General features: G+C 41.2%; 1 protein-coding gene across 2 annotated transcripts in view; it reads left to right on the forward strand.

The window, feature by feature from the left end:
* GABRA2 (gamma-aminobutyric acid type A receptor subunit alpha2) overlaps positions 1–20,093 on the forward strand; it is a 140,690-nt gene that overhangs the window by 95,004 nt on the left and 25,593 nt on the right. For both annotated transcript variants that reach the window (XM_033946165.1, XM_033946156.1), the window contains exons 7-8: positions 2,127–2,270; positions 3,748–3,900. In XM_033946165.1, coding sequence (XP_033802056.1) covers positions 2,127–2,270; positions 3,748–3,900 — 297 coding nt within the window. The remainder of the gene's footprint in view (positions 1–2,126; positions 2,271–3,747; positions 3,901–20,093) is intronic.

Genomic DNA, 20,093 nt, shown 5'->3' on the forward strand with positions numbered 1-20,093 from the left:
CACATATGCTAGGAACGCCACTGGCCGCGTGAAGCTGAAACAAAATATTTAAACAGATGACGTGGCATTACTCTATAGTTGGCTTGGGCTGACTGGAGTATGGTAGAAGAAACCAATCGTAAAGAGTTGCTAGCTGCAAGACCCGACTTAAGAAATGTGTAAAGACAATATCTTAAAAAGTGTATTACCACCAAAATGTATAAACGAGTGTAAAGGGATGTTGCCGCAGCTTTCTCTCCGGGGAGGCTGTTCAGGACGGTTGGAGCTGTGCCGGCCGAAGTAAGAGGAGAATGCTACTTTGGCGAGGGAAAGCGGAATTGAAACTTTCCAGTTAACAGACGTGCCTAAAGATGGCTACAACTCCTGAGAAAGAGACACAATTATGTGCAAATTGTAGAAAGGATATTTCCATGGCTAATTTTACCATTCATGAGATTCATTGTAAAGGAAACATCACTGTGTGTCGGATCTGCATGGAACCAGTCCCTAAATCAGAAACAGATGACCACATTGAATTTGAACATGCTCAAATAACTTGCAAATGCGGTATGAAATTGGAAAAAAAAAATCACTTAGGAAAACATGAGACTTTGGAGTGTAAATTGTCAGTACTGTGAGCTTGAGCTTGCATTCAACAAAGTTGAGGAACACGAGGATTACTGTGGTGCACGGACTGAAATGTGCAATGTTGGGGTCGCGATGTGATGGTAAAAAACTCAAAGACACATCCCCAAATCTGTGGGAAAGAAGACAAAAAGAATAACAGAGACAGGTCACAGCCACCAAAATAGCTATGTTGCTGTGAATGATAATATCCTGAACTTCATCTGGAAGTACTATGGAAACATAACAAATTTTGCACCGCTCCGTCTGCACAACAGTAATTTTGGCGACTTGGTAAGTAAATCCTGGCTGTCTTTCTACATTGTAAATATATTCCTTTGATAATAGTAGCAGCTCCGTCGTTTTCTTCTAGTTTATAGATTCGGTCTGGGCTCTACGCCTTTTCTTTAATTTAGCAGCTATGCTTTCTCGGTTTCTTTAACTGTGAACTTTTTTACAGCCGGCATAGCAATCGGAGTCCCTGGTATTTTAATTTTGCACAGCTTTTTTACACTGCTGGTTAAATATATGTAGTTTTGACTGTATTTTAAATATGCAGATTTTCACAGATCTGGATTCCATACTTTCTCAAGCACTCAGTGCCCTTGGCTTTTTAATTATGCACAGCACTCTTATGCAGCTGGTTAAATATATGAAGATTTGTTTTTTCCAATGTTTTAATTGCACATAGCAGAGTGTGTTCATAAAACCATGTGATATTAGTCCAACTTCTTTATAGATCCTCACAGATCTGGTTTCTATACTATCTCATTAGATTATAAGCTTGGTTCTCTCGTCTTTCAAAGTGGCATACTTTTTGCAGCCGGTCAAGCAATTTTGAGCCTTGGGGAAACACAAGCCAGCATGCTGAATGCTCTGCACTGCTCTGATTGCTTAATCTTCCACTGCCCAAGGTACATTAGACAGATTGTAAGCCAATCCGGACAGATAAGGAAAATGCTTGAAGTACCTGTATGTAAACCGCTTTGAGTGTGGTTGTATAACTGCAAAAAAAAAAAAAAAAAAAAAGGTGGTATATAAGTCCCAATCCCTTTAATAACTATTTTCAATAATCATATGCCTATGCATATCATATACATATTAATAATTTGTTGGCTTTATGCTCTAAAGCAAAATTTGTTCCAAATGTATTAGAATTCAATGTGGTACAACACAAACAAACACATTTTCACTCGTACATTATTTAGGCCCCCTTTTATCAAGCCGTGGGAGAGCATTTTAGCGCAGGCCAGTGAAGTAAATGCTCCAATGATTATTCAGTCCCTGTGAGTGTTGGAGCACTTACTTCGCCGGCCTGCGCTAAAACACTTGATTTAAAAAGTGCCTTAATGAGCAACCTGGAAACAACTAACACTTTTATATATACCAGCCAGTTTAGAACTTTCTGTCAAATAATAGTTTCTTCTATGAGTCTTTAATGAAGAATTTGAAAGGGCAGATTTTCTAAGACGTGACAAATCAATACAAATGGAAGATGCCATTCATATCAATGTCTGTTGCAGATGCATATACAACATCAGAAGTGACATATATATGGACTTACAATGCTACTGATTCAGTAGAGGTTGCGTCAGATGGTTCTAGGCTGAATCAATATGACCTCTTAGGTCAACTGGTTGGAAAAGAAACAATTACATCAAGCACAGGTTAGTAAAGTACATGAGAATAAAAGTCTGTTTTATTTTGGACAAATTGTAGGTGATAACTTTTAATAAAAAGATTAACTGAATATGAGTGAGTAGTTTCCAAGAGCTATGCTGGAGTAGAAGTTGCAATGCTATTTACTCTCTTGGAGGTCTTTTTACTAAGCTGCTTTATGAGCTAACACACAGGACCATTCCGAGCCAGAAATGTGCCCCTTGTGACATGCCCCCTAGAGCTTCTAGACCACCCACTGCTTTGCAGCCAAGCAGGGAAGACAAGGGACAGGACACAGTTATGGAGCCCCCACATATAGCTTGCTTTGGTCTTGCTAATGCATGCCTGACACAAGTTAAAATGGCATATTGTAGTTACCCAACCAGGACTGTTGTTTGCTTGTTTGAAATGCGAGCATCCTGCCTAAGAAAGACCTAAACTTAAAGCCTAAAAACTTTGGGTATGCAAATAAGTTACAGTGGAAATAATTACAACCAAACACTTCCTATCATGGGGGAGGGGGGGGGGCTTGGGGGCCTGCGCTCCCCAATTCAGTTTCAGACCACACCCCAAAATTGAAGTGTTGTCTTCTGCTTTAGCTGGTGTGGGTCCCCAAGCCCTGCCAGCAGAAACCTCCTCTAACTGAACCCTGCCTCGTTTCCTGGGCCACCAGCACCCTTCATGCTTGATTTTTTTAAAACTGAGCATGCATGAGGAAGGACCCCCTCCCCCATGTGCAAAAGGTTGGCCTCTCTCGTATATGCTCAGTTTTATGAAAACTGGGCATGCCTATGGGTGGCAGCCGTGCATGGTGGCAGCCCGATGAAAGCGCCAAGCTTCGGCTGGAGGAGGGCTTCTGCAAGTGGAACTTGAAGCTCCTGCCAACTCAGGTATGAGGAGTCATACAGGTGGGATGGAGAGTGGGTTGGGGGCAAAACTGTGTGCCCTCTCTCTGTGGGCTCAGCACTGCCCCCCTTCCTCCCCCCCCCCCCCCACACACACATACACCTACAACCTGAGGTCTGGCTACGCACTGTTTCCTATAATTTGATATCAGTCCCCCCCCCCCCCCCACACACATACACCTACAACCTGAGGTCTGGCTACGCACTGTTTCCTATAATTTGATATCAGCCCCCCTCCCCCCCACACACACACATACACCTACAACCTGAGGTCTGGCTACACACTGTTTCTTATAATTTGATATCAGCCCCCCTCCCCCCCACACACACACATACACCTACAACCTGAGGTCTGGCTACACACTGTTTCCTATAATTTGATATCAGCCCCCCTCCCCCCCCCCCACACACACATACACCTACAACCTGAGGTCTGGCTACGCACTGTTTCCTATAATTTGATATCAGCCTTGTATGCTAATCTACATGTGCAAATGTTGCTATTTAAATGTAAGGATAGCTTTAAAATAATCCTCTTAACACACCAGCAAATAACATTTCAATTTGTTTCACATGCCAGGTGAATACACAGTTATGACAACACATTTCCATTTGAAGAGAAAAATTGGTTATTTTGTCATCCAAACGTACCTCCCTTGCATTATGACAGTCATTCTGTCCCAAGTGTCATTCTGGTTAAACAGAGAATCTGTGCCTGCAAGGACAGTGTTTGGTGAGTAATATGATATCTATGCTGTGATGTGTGCTCCTTAGTAGAGAATGACACGGGGACAAATTTTTCACCATCCCCGCAGGAATTCAATTTCACCATCCCGTCGCTGTGAGTTTTGTCCCTGCTCCTGCCACATTCCTGTAAGCTCTGCCTTAACTGCATAAGTCTTGAACACTTATCATTTTAAAATGTTTGAGACTTGTGCAGATAAGGACAGGGCAGGGACAGGAAAATAACTCACGGGAACGGAAAAATGAGTTCCTGCGGGGACGGAGAAAATTTGTCCCCATGTCATTCTCTACTCCTTAGTCAGCAGCTCAGACAAATCAAAGGCATTTATAATAGTACATATAATGTGAACAGCTTTTGTTTGTAGAAATATACATTGTGACTGCAGTTTCTTTGGGAACATTATGAAATGTTGTACAGATCATCCATATTCTGCAAAAACTGAGACTATCTACAGCAGGGGTGTCAAACTCAATCACATAATGAGCCAAAATCTGAAAAAAAGGCTAAGCCGTGGGCTGAATTTTTAATTAAGATAATCAGGGGTCATTTAATTAAGGTACGCTAACCAATTTAGCACGCGCTAAATGCGTACCTTAATAAAAGGGCCCCTAAGTGAATAAGGCTTAGTCTTAGTAGAAGTATAGGGTTATAACGTCTCCAACCCCACACCAGCTCTGTGGTGTAAACAAAATAAATATTGTAATCACAAAACAGAAAATAAAATTATTTTTTCTATATTTTGTTGGTCCCAGGCTCTGGTTGTCTTCTGATAACTTGCTTACCAGGGTCTCTTGCCCATTTGTCGTTTTCTTCTTTCTCTGTGCTAACCATCCATCTTCCATCTCTGTTCTCCCCTTCCATTTCCCTTCCCTCCCCCTGGAGGTCTGGCATCTTTCCTTTTTTTCATGTCCATATTCGCTGCTGCAGCAACGGACTCCCATCATCCCCAGATCCACTATCTGTCCTTTTCTCAACTACCCTTTCATCCAGCATCTCTCCCTCCTTCCCCACCACCCCAGAGTCCACCATCTCTCCGTTTCTCTTCCCAACTACCCTCCTATCTAGTATCTCTATTCCCCTCCACACCATTCCTTGTGTCAAACTTCTTTCTTGTTCTGTTCCTTCCCTCTCTCCCTCTCCTCTGTTTTATTTCTTCCTTACCCCACCCTCCACTCAGTCCGGCATATGCACATCTGAACCCCTTCTTCTCTCCCTCCGGATACTTCTACACCAGAGCCTGTCCCTGTCCCGAAGGCCTGTATGTCCCCCGCCTTCTTCTTCCCGGTCTCACCTTCAGAATAGGCCTGCCATTCCTACCCTCCCTCCATCCCGGCTTCCTGGTATCTTCTGGCCCACCAGCACGAACCGCTGCCGCCGTTGCTGCTCTTCAGTCGCGTCTGCCTTCACCTTGTCTCCTCTTCAAAGCAGCCGCTGAAGATCGCCAGCCAGCTATAGCAAACTCGCAGGCCGCTCTCCACCTCGGTAGCACGTTCCCTCTAATGCGATCCCGCCCCTCCTCTGATGTACGGGATCGCATCAGAGGGAACGTGCTACCGAGGTGGAGAGCGGCCTGCGAGGTTTGCTACAGCCAGCCGGCGATCCTCAGCAAGCTGCTTTGAAGAAGAGACCAGGTGAAGGCAGATGAGAATGAAGAGCAGCAGCGGTGGCAGCGATTTGTGCCGGTGGGCCAGAAGATACCAGGAAGCCGGGATGGAGGGAGGGTAGGAATGGCAGGCCTATTCTGAAGGTGAGACCGGGAAGAAGAAGGCGGGGGACATACAGGCCTTCGGGACAGGGACAGGCCCTGGTGTAGAAGTTTAAAATGTCTGGCGTGCCAATTTTGAACACCCCACGGGCCAGAGTTTGACATATCTGATCTTCAGGGAGTCTCAAGATTCGATTAGTCAGCTAGTACAAGAAAAGACTTTAGAGATAACCTTAATTGTGTTTAGTTCTCTGTATAGTTCTGAAAAGACTGCATTTCAAGCTAATTTCCTACTGTGTTTTAAATTACTAACAATACTGTATATGTTGTTTTGGAGGGCAAGAAAGAAAATCTACAGGCAAATTCTCAAATGAAACTCCCTTTCGAGTTTCCCTGTAAAAATACTGCAGCTGATTAGCTGTGTAGATTCTTTATCTATGCAGACAACATCCTATTACTTTTTTCCGTGTCTCCCTTTAATCCAAATCTAGTTACCCTGCAGGCATGTCTCTCTGCAGTATCAGAATGGTTACAGAGCCATTTGCTTGTACTGAATCCAGAAAAACAGTAGCTTGCTGGATTTACGATTCATTACCGTAATCAGTGCAGCCCCCAGTGCTGTTTCAGAGACCTATTCAAACAGTTACCAGCTTCAAGTATCTTGGGGTAACGATTCCAACTTATCATTTCAAGAACACATTTCTTGAACAATTCAGTCTGTTTTTTTCATGTTACATCAACTCCGCTCAGGTCATTCATTTCTGGACTTTAAAAGTTTCCATACTTTAATACATGCCCTTATCTCAAAATTAGATTAGTGTAATTCAGCCTACACAGGAATCATAAACATCCAATTAAAACATTTACAAACACTTCAAAATACTGACATCTGTCTACTATGTCATGCTTGAAAATTTGATCATGTGTCCCCCTGTATTCCGTTGATTACATTGGCTCCCAGTGCACTATCACATAATTGTTAAAGTTTTGTTTCTTGCACACAACACTTACCATACTGATCAACCATCTTATCTTTCTTCTTTAATTATTTCTTATACCCTTATACATGCCCTCCATTCATTAGACACCAAGGTCCATATTCTATAAAGGGTGCCTTAATTTAGATGCCGGTAGACGTCTTAATGGTGTCTAAGGGCTCCTTTTATTAAGCTGCGCTAGTGGTTTTAGCACGCGCTTAGCATGCGCTGCACTGCCGCACACGCTAGACGCTAATGCCACCATTGAGCTGGCATTAGTTCTTGGCACGTAGCGCGGAGGGCAGTGTGCGCTAATCTGCACTGCGCGCTAAAAACACTACCGCAGCTTAGTAAAAGGAGTCCTAAGTGAAGTTCAAAATGCTGTTTAAAAGTGGACTTAAAACAAAATTAAAGATGCCTGCTGGCATCTAAAATAAATGGCACCGGAATCACATCTCTGGAGGCGTTTTATATCACCTAACACCACTGTAGGCGTGGCTAATGCTAGAAGTGGAAATTAGGCATCTAAAAAGTGACTCCAGATGCATGATTCATGTAAAAGGTAGGCTCTGGAAATGTAAGACTTGAAAACCCTTGCCTACTTTTCTGATTCCTACCTTTCCTGAAGGTACGATTCTGTAAACGATGCCGTTGCGTGATTGACATGAGATCAGCAGACACTTCAGCCTCTGATAATGGTGCCAGTTATATAATCCAGGCCTAATCATTTAGTACTTCCTAGACCTAAACAAGCATTTTACAAATCTACAAGAAGTTCTGCTGTCTTCTCACCCTATAATTTGACAAGAATCTAAATTTGCATAATTTAAGGCACTGCTTAAAAGTCACCTATTTAGTAAAGCATTTGATCACTTAGCTATTTGAGATTGCCCACCGATTCAACACCTCTTCTGATGCTAGTTCTGAAGGAGACATGTGAGAAGCAACCACAATGTCATGTTCTGTCTTGTATAAATGTGTGTAGTAAATCTTTGCTTATATCTATCATTTTATTATAGAGTTACTTTGTTTTAATTATATTTTATGTACACCACTTTGATCCATTTGTTGAAAAAGGTGGTCAGTCAAAAGTATACAGTGGAATAACGAGGGTAGGAGGTGCTCGGGGCGGTGGCACCTCCCCCCCCCACTCCCTCCTCTCCTCCCGCCTACTCTTTCCATGCCCCCATGCCACACTTGCACCCTCCCTTCCTACCCCATACCATTTTTAATCTTTACTAGTGAAAGCAGCTTCTCTGGCCTGCTGCTTTTGCTGGCTTTCCCTGTGACATCACTTCCTGGCCCCATGAACCGGAAGTGATTTCAGAGGGAGCCAGGCCTCGAGTAGCAGGCTTAAAGTAGTTGTTTGCACTGGCAAAGATTTTAAAAACGGACACCAATCGCATGTTAATCATGCACTGGCACCATTTATAGAATTGCGGCTTGGGGAAAGGTAGGTGCTGGAGATATAGGCCAGGGTCTTCAAGACCTACTTTTCCATTGCCTACCTTTCACATAAATCATGATTAGAAAGGCGCTTTATGACACCTAATAACACGTCTGGCATTAGCCATGCCTGCAGTGGCCTTAGGTGTCATAAAGTGCCTCTCTAGTCGCGATGCAGGCACCTATATTTTTTTAAACACTTATTTTTTTAACAGCATTTTGCACTTAAGTTAGGCGCCGGTAGGTAGGTGTACTGAGCACTGGTCTAAACTAAAGGTCTGCATGGGAACGGGGATCACAGGAATCCCGCAGGGATCCCCTCTGGCCCACAGGACTCCCACAGGGAACCCACTCTGGCCCACGGGACTCCCAAGGGGATGGAAGGCTTTGAAAGCAGGGTTCGACTTACTGAGGTCAATTCCAATGAAGCTGAGAGACCAGTCCGGCGCCATGGTGGAAACAGCCATGCTGAGCAGTGAGCTCAGCATGCACACAGCTGAAAGCCTTGCTGATTGGTCCGGCGGCGCGGCAGGGCAGGAACAGCAAGCAAAGCTCTCAACTGCTCAACATGTACACAGCTGAGAGCCTTGGTTGCTGATTGGTCGGCAAGGCTAGAGCGGGAAGACACTTATTTAGTGATCTGCCCAGCACCCTGAAGGCCCTGATACTGGTGAGACTTGTCTCTAACTAGAAGAGAGTGGCCCAAGGAGGCAGGAGACAAGGAACCGAGCAATTTTTTTTTCAAACCCGAGCTAAGGACGGAGCAGCAGTGAGCACAGCAGGCATGAGGAGGTGCTTAAGAGAAGCAGGAGGATTCGGCAGCCGGCAGTCAGGTAATTAACTTAAACTTGAAAGAAACGGTGGAATTGATTATCTTGATGAAATCTTTTACTGTATTTTATATTTTCATATTGTGTTTTATTTTTGAATTCATCTGCACCTTTTTCAAATAAAGATTTCATCAGGATTATCAATTCCACAGTTTCTTTTGTGTTTGCGCTGCTGTTTTCCTAGTGGAATCTCTGGTAGAACCCTTTTTTTGTTTTCTGTTCAGGTAATTAACTTAGAAACCCCATCTTTTACTAAGGCTGACATGTCCATTATATTCTATGGATGCGTTAGCATTTAGCGCATGCTAAATCGGCTAGTACGCCTTAGTAAAAGAGGGGATTTATAATTTAATTACCTGAACAGAAAACAAAAAAAGGGTTCTACCAGAAATTCCACTAGGAAAACAGCAGCGCAAACACAAAAGAAACTGTGGAATTGATGATCCTGTCAGAAGTAATTGCTGTTTTTTATTGGGATGGAGGGGATTCCTCGCGAGGATGGAGGGGATCCTGGCGGGGACGAGTGGGGATGGAAAGGATCCTGGTGGGGATAGGTGGGGACAGAGGGGATTCTGGCGGGGACGGGTGGGTTTTCTGACCCCACGCAACACTCTAGTCTAAACATTGGCCAGTGCCTGGTTAACTTTTGGGTCAGTAACACAGTAACATAGGGGGTCTTTTACTAAGGCACGCTAGCTGATTTAATGCACGCTAAATAGCACGTACTAAGGGCTCCTTTTACTAAGCTGCGATAGCTGAATTGCCACGCGCACTAGATATTAACACCAGCATTGAGCTGGTGTTAGTTCTAGCCGCATAGTGTGGGTTTAGCACGCGCTAAAATCCTGTGTGCGCTAAAAACGCTATTGCAGCTTAGTAAAAGGAGCCCTAAATGCTAATGCACCCATTATATTCTATGGATGTGTAAGTATCGAGTGTGCGCTAATATTATTATTAATAATATTTCACGCATGCTAAATCAGCTAACGCGCCTTAGTAAAATACCCCCATAGTAAATAATGGCAGTTTAAAACCCACAAGGTCCGTCTAGTCTATCCAACAAGGTGGCCAAGCTGCACCCTCTACTCTATGCGAGCCCCATGCTTAAATGTTGGTTGTCAAGTCTTCACCATGCCAGATATGTAGGGGGGGATTCATCAACAGGGGCTGTGTTGGTATGTGCTAATCGCATTAGCGTATGCTAACAATTAGTATGCACTAAATACTTAAGGTGCCCATTATTTTCCTATAGGCATCATATGAAATGTCCAAAAGTCTAATAAAAAAAAAGAAAATTATATATAAAATGTCAAAGCAATAATCATTCAAAAGCACTCATCTGAAAAACCATGTCTTCTACTGGTACGGAACCTGAGTTACTTAAATTTTTCCCAGAATATACCTTCTTTCTCCTATGGAATTTTCAGGATATTATGCAGCTAACTTACCCCCCTTTTACCAAAGCATATCACAGTTTTTAGTGCTGGCTGCAGCAGTAACAGCTCCTACGCTCATAGGAATTCTTTGAGCGTGGGAGCTGTTACCACCGTGCTACACTTTAGTAAAAAAAAAAAGGGGGGGGGGGTTACAGTACCACCATTACTATTTATCTTTTCTATAGCGCCAAAAAGTACAGTGCAACAGTGTTTGCATGCAAGATGGCCATGAGTCACTTGAGTCATTTCTTATTTCTAAGTTGTATTAAACAGTATTTCTTCTGATTTTGCCCCAGTTTCAAACTAATTGGATGCTGCTCAGATTGTGGAGAACCAATCAATTGCTAAACTGACTGATTTATTGAATCTTCCCAGGATGTGATTTCCACTAGAACAACTTTAGTGTTTTCTTTATTTGTATAACACAGCTGTACTTAAAATGTGTTTTTCCAAGTAAGATGCTAATTTTGGTGGTCAGAATGATTTTCATTTCCTGATGTCTATAAAGCTATTCAAGGGGTCTTTTTACTAAAATGAATTTAAAAATGGACTTAGCACATTTTAATGTGGGACTTTCTGTAAGCTAAACCCATTTTTCATGCAGCAGTATAATAAGTTTTTTTCATTTTTGAACATCCAATGCTATCCACACCATCAGGGGTTCTACTCTATTGCAGATTTTGGTGTCTTTCACAAAGAGGCAAAGAGGCAAATCTTACCTGACAACCCTTCAGCAATATCACTTACAAAAATGTTAAAAACAATAGGTCCAGTTCTTCTTAAGCAAGGTTCAAGGGCTGGTCCCAGTCAGACCTATACATAGTCCACAATTTTCAGTATAATAAGGTTGGCTTACAGCCATGTACCAAAAGTCTCACACTGTCAGTTCTTCTAACAGTTCTTGCCTGATTTCATGCCTTCCCAGGGCTTTTCTTCAGCCCACGACTAGGGATGGGTCCTCTCTCTCACAGTCTGATAAGAATCACTCTGCTTCCCAGGGTTCTTCTCAACCCACAGCTAGGGAAGGGTTCTCTAGTGGAAGTCTCTTCCTAAGGATCTCTTCTCTCGGGATCCTCTTCGAATGATTCCAGTCTGGACAGAAGTACTCTTCCCTGCCTGAATCCCACCCTTCTGACTCAGCAGGGCTGTATCACTTCTCTAATGGATCTCAGCACTGAGCTGCAAAGCTCAGAGAATTTTGGGACAGGCGATTTCCCCAATTTGTCTGCTGCCACCTGCTGCCCAATGGTATAACTGCATTCTTGGTGAGGGAGAACCCCTTAATCCCTCACACCATGTTTATCTATATGCTCTGTAAATTTGTTCTTTATAATAGTTTTTGTAATTTTGCCTGTCGTCAACATCAGACTCACTAGTCTATAATTTCCCAAATCACCCCTGGAAACCTTTTTAAAAACTCGCCTCCAGTCTTCTTGTACCATGCTGGATTTTAAAGATAAATTAACAATATCTCTGAAGTTAATTTTTCAATTCCTTCAGCACTCTGGGATATATACTATCCAGTCCAGACAGTTTGCTACTCTTCAATTTGTCAAATTGCCCATTACGTTTTCCAGGGTTAGAGAGATTTGTTTTAGCTTCTCTAACTCATCAGCATCTTTCTCAATATGGCTGATTTCTGATATTTGAAAACTTGAGAAACTACTGAAGACAGCTTTTGTTTGTGGAGGTATTCTCTTGATTGAATTGAAGTTTTGATTGTAAATGTTTTAGAAGTATTTGTTTATCTATGTTTGTGTTAGTTCTATGCTGATTATGTATGTTTTATGTAAACCGCTTAGGTTTAAGTGGGTTTGAAATTTTTAAAATAAATAAATAGTGACATGTCTCCATTGAGAGGAGAATCTTCTACCCCCCTCCATTGGTGTTGCCGTCGACTGTTTTGTTGTGTACTTCATTGAAGCCTGTGGTTTGGGCAGAATTTTATATTCCAGAACTCATTGTGCCTACTAGTGATGTGTGACATACTAGATATTTGGAAGATTGTTTGTGGTTTGGAAGAACTCTTTAAAGAAACAATATCCCAATTATGTGCCTCTGCTTCAAAACCTTAACTGGCTCATCCCCGATATACCTGTCACGCTACTTTGTGTTCCCAGGCTCCAACCGTACACGCAATGCCCACCTGTTTGCCTATCCCTCTCCAAAGGGATGTACCTACAAAAGATTCCTGGACAAAACCCTCTCTTTCCAAGCTGGCAAATGGAATGACTGCTTGACCACCCTCATCTCTCTTGCCCCATCCTACCTATCCTTCAGGAAATCTCTCAAATCATACCTCTTTGATAAATTTCTCTAACTCCCTCCCTCCCTCCCAAACTACTAAACTCGACCCCGCCTCCCTTCCTTCCCTTTCCTCTCCCTTCTCACCTATATACCTCATCTCCCCCGGTTTTTCCTATCCCCTTTCTGCACTCCCCTTGTAATTGTTACTGGATTATTTTGTAATTGCTACTGGTTACATTATACACTTGTTAACTAACTCTCTGTTTCTTCGCTGTATATGTACAGTCTCTTCTCCTGTAAACCGCTCTGAACTGTTTTGTGGTATTGCGGTATACAAAAATAAAGTTGTTATTATTATTATTATAACAAAGTACAGTTTCCTATGTTAAGGGAACTGAAACCAGGATCCAGAAATTAGAGCCTCATTTAACAATGCAAGAGACTCAAGTATCTACATTAAAATCTGCTAGTAAGTAAAGATTATTTGTACCTGCAAAGACCATTACTGGCAATACTATATAGTCCACTTAAAATGTTCGGCACCAACATCAGCACACCTAGCTAATGGAGGTGTTTAACTTAGTTGGTTAATAAGCTTAATTGGTATTGATAATTGGCACTTTACACCTTATAATTGCAGTTAATTTGACTTAATTAAAAGTTAGACACCTAACTCAAAAAACATGATTCTATAAAAAGTAAATGCCTAGTCCAAAGCTCTTACCTAAAATTGGGCGTGGTTAGGGGTGGATAGCGGGCATGCTCTTGGGTTAGGCTTCTCTTTTTAAATTAGGCACAGGTTCACCTAAAGTTAGGTTGCTTAACTTTTATAGAATCCCGCTTAGTGCTACACTAGTCGGCACCAATTTTGTAGGCAACCTGTATAGAATCTGGTCCTTAGAGTCTATGGAAAATCAAATGAGAAGTAAAAATATTCAGACCTTGAATTTTCCAGTTTGTCCTCTTTTGCCAGCTAAGATTGTTTGTGCAATAGCTTGAGAAGGTTTTGTTGTTAGCTGAGTCTGACAAGATTCCAATTTCTTTGTGTTATTATTGGACTAAAACTGTAGCTAACACATGTGAGTCCGCAGGAGGGAAGCTTGAATGTGTTATTTAATAAAAAGTCATTTGATTTAACTAAACTTCTTGAGTCCTCTCTAGGTTGCATATCTGAACGGGTCAGTTTTCTGTTGTCTTTTATATGTGAAAGTGATAGTTTCTCAGATAAAAGCATACTTCACGGAGAGTCTGGGGGAGGGGTCAGTGGTGGTGGCAGGAGGGAGTGGGCATCCCTCCTGATGCGGAAACTCGGTGGAGGGGGGAGTGTTGGGGTGGTAGCAGGAAGGATCGGGCATCCTTCTTGCTGCCTGATTTCATGGCAGGGGGGGAGGATTTCCCTGTAGCGGCTGCTCTGCTGATCATTGCAGGGAGATTTCCTTGCCGCAATCAGCTCAGTGGCTGTGTCTATTTGAAATGGTTTTCGGGCTGAGGAAGTCCGATCACATGACTCCTTCCTACCGACTCCTACACTGGCTGCCGATGGAGGCACGCACGAAGTTCAAGCTAGGATGTCTCTGCTTCAAAGTATTAAATGGTCTAGCCCCAAAATACATTACAGACCTCTTCTCATTTCCAACCAACAGACATGAAAGAAAAACACACATGAAATTTGTCTCCCCACCGGCTAGAGGGTGCAAATATAAGAGACACCATCAACAACTGCTATCGTATCAAGCAGCCATATGGGGTAAAGACCTAGAAAAACTAATTACGCACACAAACAACTATGAAGAATTCAGGAAACACCTAAAAACTTACCTATTCTTGAAATACCTAGGTAACGAACCGGAACATCAGCCCCCCTCGTAACATCATCACATACTTGAACTTGTAAATTGGTAACCCCAACCCCTAATCACTAATTATGAACACTCCATTCAATCTACGGATTATTTCTACTTCTGTATAAATAGCTTGGCACCTCCCGGCCTTGCAGCACACAAACTGTCGTTAACATTATTAATGTTATCAGATGTACACTGCTATACTCTTTAATTCGTCGTATGTACAGTTTCCCTTTATTGTATTTACAGTTTCTCTTATTGTAAACCGCCTAGAAGTCGCAAGATTGCTGGCGGTATATAAGAATAAAGTTATTATTATTATTATTATTATATTTCAGGTATCTATCGTAGCCCTGGAGAGACGCCTAGGGCTGCTTAAGCTCGCCCAAGGCCACTTCAGGTGAAACCACAACCACACCCAGTCTTGGGCAAGCTTAAGTGTCCCTATACATCTCCCTGCACCCATGATAGATGCTTACAGTGTAGGTAGCCTGTCTATGTTTTTTTTTTTAAGAAAATATGTGTCCCGATCGACTGCCTACAATCGGGACGCCATTTATAGAATTTGTCCCTTAATATTTAATTTGAAAATAAAAAAATATATATAAAAATGAGATGTTGTAGTTGCATATAATATTTCTAGGTGTGTTATGGCTTAAAATAGTGATCTGTATCTTCTGCCCAGTGTATGGTGGCAGGCAAAAAAGTAAACAGGATGCTAGGAATTATTAGAAAAGGGATGGTAAATAAGACTAAGAATATTATAATGCCTCTGTATCGTTCCATGGTGCAATCTCACCTTGAGTATTGTGTTCAGTTCTGGTTGCTGTATCTCAAAAAAGCTATTGTGGAATTAGAAAAGGTTCAAAGAAGAGCAACCAAAATGATAAAAGGGATGGAACTTCTTTCATATGAGGGAAGCCTAAAGAGGTTAGGGATCTTCAGCTTGGAAAAGAGACAGGTGAGGGGAGATATGATTGAGGTCTACAAATTCCTGAGTGGTTTAGAAAGGTTAAAAAAAACAAAGACCAGGGGATTAAATGGAAATATTTTAAAATCAAACAGGAGGAAATATATATATTTTTTTGTATTCAGCAAATTGTTAAACTCTGGAACTTGTTGCTAGAGGATGTGCTTGACAGCAATTATGTGTGGGTTGGAAAAAAAAAAGTTTGGACAAGTTCGAGGAAATGTTCATAGTCTTCTACTGAGATAGGCATGGGGGAAGCCAGTGTTTGCCCTGGGATGAGTAGCATGGAATGTTGCTACTATTTGGGTTTCTGCCAGGCACTTGTGACCTGGATTGGCTGCTGTTGGAAACAGGATACAGGGCTAGATGGATGGGGATAGGAAAATCTGACCTAGTATGGCTATTCTTATGTTCTTATGATCATTATACAGGGAAAACTAATGTCAAAATATTCAAATATCATCAGAACAAGTTTTCACAATTAATTTTATATTCTTTAGTCAGCTGTCGGTTCACAAATTTTATTTAAAAAACAAGCATGTCCTGTGGCAGTTAACTGCTAAGGTGCTTGCACGCTGCCTTATAGAACAGCATGTTTTTCAGGACTTATGCATGTTTTATAGATTCTAGTTACACAAATAACCTTTATCAGCCCAGTTATATATAGATTTAGAGTTTTTCATGAGTGGGCAACTGGGGAGGGGGTGTTGCTATAATTTTTTTTAGGGAAACAAGATAGTCTCAGTTGTAGACTCCATACAACTGGACAAGACTGATCCTCAAATTTTATATATGTCACTTTATATAGTGCACATCACAACTTTCAGGCAGACCCATTTAGGCTAAGAAAAATCAGGCCTAAATCCCTGCACATATCTTGTGCAAGTATTGGGCATATTCTGTAACAGTGCACATAAATTCTAAGGGTACCCATGATCCACTTATGCTCCTCACCTGGCCTTACTCCAATTTTCAGATTCACGCACTAGAACTAGCGTACAGAAGTTTATAGAATACATTTACTAAGTTATGCGCTTAATTAATTAGTGCAATTGCAAGGTGTGAATTACCAATTATTGGCATCAATTAAGCTAATTAAACAATTAAATTGTGCACACAAATCAGCTGTGCGCATCGATTTGCATGCACAATATAAAGTGTGTAGCACGATTCTGTAAGGTGTGTGGTGCCATTCTAGTTAGTGCCAGCTTTTTTTTTAGGCAACATATATAGAACCAGGCTCTGGGGTCCATATTCTATAAATGGCAGCTTAAGTTAGGTGCGAATAGATCCCCTACCAGTGCCTAACTTAAGTGGCAAAAGCCATTTAAAAACAATTTCAAAAGTTTTTAAAAACAAAAATGTAGGTGACTAGAGTCACCTACAAAACCAGTGCCTATATTGGGTTTACAGGGGCAACTTAGAATGCCTAAGGTCAAAGTAGGTATGGCTAATGCCAGAAATGACCTTAGGTGTTCTTAGGTACATCCATAGAAGCGATTCATGTCAAACATGAAAATGTAGGCCTCAAAAACCCTGGCCTACATTTCTGGTGTTTATGTTTGAGGTAGCAAAAAAATGAGTGGAATTGTCCAATCAGAAAGGTGCACAAATAAAAGTGTCTTTCAACTCATCTGATTGATCTTTATTCATCCAAAGTCACTCGACCCGACATGTACATGTTTCGGCCCTAAGGCCTGCGTCAGGAGTCTTGAAGATCTTTGGGTATATGAACTATGATGTAAACCACTTGAAATGCCGTATGTGTCCAAATAAAGCAAACGTAGTAGTGTCGCGACCTTGCAGTAAATGAAAATGTATATGTTTGAGGTAGCCATGATTCTACAAATGGTGCCATTGCATGATTGACATGTGATCAGCGGCCATTTTTTAGGCAGCCACCAATACTAGCACTGTTTGTAGAATCTGGCCCTGAGTGCATATCAAAGAGTTGAAAGGAGTTAGGAGTGTGTATTGTTTATACAGGAGTTAGGAGTGTGTGTTGTTTATGCAGTGACTAGCTCTTCTAGTTCAGACTTTGACTCAATTAGGGGACTTTTTATTAAACTGCAGTATGTTTTTGCACTTGCTGCACTTTAACAACCAAAATTAATGTGCAGCAAATACAAAGGCTATGCAGTAATTGTTGGGCAGCATGCCCAGCATCTCCCCTGCAGATACCACATTGAAATGTTCTTTACAGAAAATTAAGGCTGCGATTACAGTAGGACAGATGCACTTAACACCTCATCAGGAGTCTCTAATGATGTACCTTGTTTCAAGTTTTGTTTTATTTGATACACCACCTTATAGACAAGAAGAAATGATAGGAAAATGATAGAAAATTCAGATAAGAAAGAAGAGAGAGAAAGAATATTCCATTGCTGCATTCACAAATCTCAACATAGGAACGGCCAACAATAGAAGGAAAGCATATTAGTGGCCAAATACTTTTTAGAAGAGATTGGTGTTAAGAGATATTTTGTACTTCTGGTGCAAAGTTTTTGAACACAGGAACACGGGAAATTCATTCCATATTGTAGGTCCAGAAGCATTGAACATTGTCTCTCTAAAGGCATCTTTGCTAAATGCTTTCTAACAATCCAGATACACTATGGACCAAACCTAAAACATAAGAATAGCCTTACTGGTCAGACCAATGGTCCATCAAGCCCAGTAGCCCGTTCTCACGGTGGCCAATCCAGGTCACTAGTACCTGCCCAAAACCCAAGGAGTAGCAATATTCCATGCTACCGATCCAGGGCAAGCAGTGGCTTCCTCCATATGTTTCTCAATAACAGACTATGGACTTTTCCTCCATGTTGTTATGAATGTTCCATTTTGAAAAATGACTGTTAATTTTGGCTACTCTCATATATTTTCAGTTTGTGTAAACACTTAAATATATTTTCATCTGTGCTCAGAACTTTGTGGTAAATGAGACCATTGAGAGAGCATAAAGCCCACTGTTAATAGGCTCCTGCCCCAATTATCACACAGTTTTGCTGATACAAACTTGGTTGCTATTTAATCATGCTTATTCTAAACGTGCTTTAAAAATATTATAAACTTAGCTTGTGGAGAATTATCTGTAGTTTCCTACATCTTCCTTGAAACCTTTCTGTGAAGAAGTAGGCAGATGAATCTGCTTCATGGAAATAATTCCCATAATCTTTGTGGCATTTTGTCCAATCAGAATAGAGATTATATATCTTTTAAAAGTCAATGCAGTTTTCTGGAAAGGTCAGCAGGTGACAGCATAATGCTTAAAATAGTGTAAGCAGAGTAAACATACAGAATGGGAATGTATGTACCGTATTTATTTCTTTATTTTTAAAATTTATAAGCCACTTAAATCTAAGCGTTATTCAAATATCAACCCAAATTATAAACATCATAAAATACTACAATAAATTCAAATCAATCTTTCCCAATCTTCTCTTAAGACCAAAACCACTGAAACCTGGAACAATCAAAAGCCCACTGAACTTAAAGAAAGGCATCTACGAGTAAATGTGTTTTTAATAATTTCTTAAATAACATACAGTTTTTACATAATCTCATCATTCCTGGAATGGAATATAAACCTATTTTGTGATAAGAGAGAAAAAAAACTTATATAGTTCAACTGTGGCTCTAGAATTGTTGCACTAGAACAGTATTTCAAGAGAAGAGCCTCCACTCAAAAAGGAAGAACCACAAAAACAATCCTCTTGTGCACACAGGTGCAAAAATAAGTGGAGTAGATGAACTGGATGCTGTCTGGTTTATTATAAACACCAAATCATAAAATTTATAAAATAATATAAACAAATACATTAAATGATGTCAAATAGTCTTTGGTTAGTACTAGTCCATAAGGCAAAAATGCCTATATTATCCCAAACTGGTCTTGGGGTACAATATAGTCAGCTGCACCAGCAGATGATATCATAAGGTCCCAGACTGGTGTTAGTCAGTGAGGCAATAACACCTGTATTAGCCAAAATGGTCCTGAGGTGCAGAAAACCAAATGCAGGAGTGCTATGTAGCAGTGCTGAGGAACTGAGAGGTAGGAAGGACCCTACACGGTTCGTGTTTCGGCATATAGATATGCCTTTATCAGGGGTCCATTGTTGAAGAAATATATACCTGAAACATACATGGCACACTTTAGACGTAAAGGTACCCCATAATACTTGCATGAGCCAGTTATGCAGGTAAAATTAAACAATGCCGGAAAATCTTACCATCTAGAGTAAAAAGTTTGTCAAAAAACACCAACGCTGAGCTGAAAGGGAACAGTACTTCCCAATCTTTTTGTGCCTGTGACCCCATGATTGTGGTCAAATAAAACTGTGTGACCCCCCTGGTGGTTCCGAATAATGATGTACCTATGTTGAACCCAACTAGGTCATGACCTCTAAATCAGGTTTATGACCTCATTTAGGATTTCAACCCACAGTTTGGGTAGCTTAGCATTAGAGCAAACCTACAGGTCAATAGATAAGAGGATACGATTTGATACACTGCTTTTTCTGTGTGGTTACAATCAAAGCAGTTTAAGGAAAGGGATTGGATTTTGTATACTGCCTTTTTGTAATTTTACAACCACACTTAAAGCAATTAACATACAGGTACTTCAAGCATTTTCCCTATCTGTCCTGTGGTCTCACATTGTATCTAATGTACCTGGGAGTGGAGGATTAAGTGATTCGCCAAGGGTTACAAGGAGCTGCAGTGGGAA

The sequence above is a fragment of the Geotrypetes seraphini genome, chromosome 1 (assembly GCF_902459505.1).
Source record: "Geotrypetes seraphini chromosome 1, aGeoSer1.1, whole genome shotgun sequence".
In the NCBI taxonomy this organism is placed as follows: Eukaryota; Metazoa; Chordata; class Amphibia; order Gymnophiona; family Dermophiidae; genus Geotrypetes; species Geotrypetes seraphini.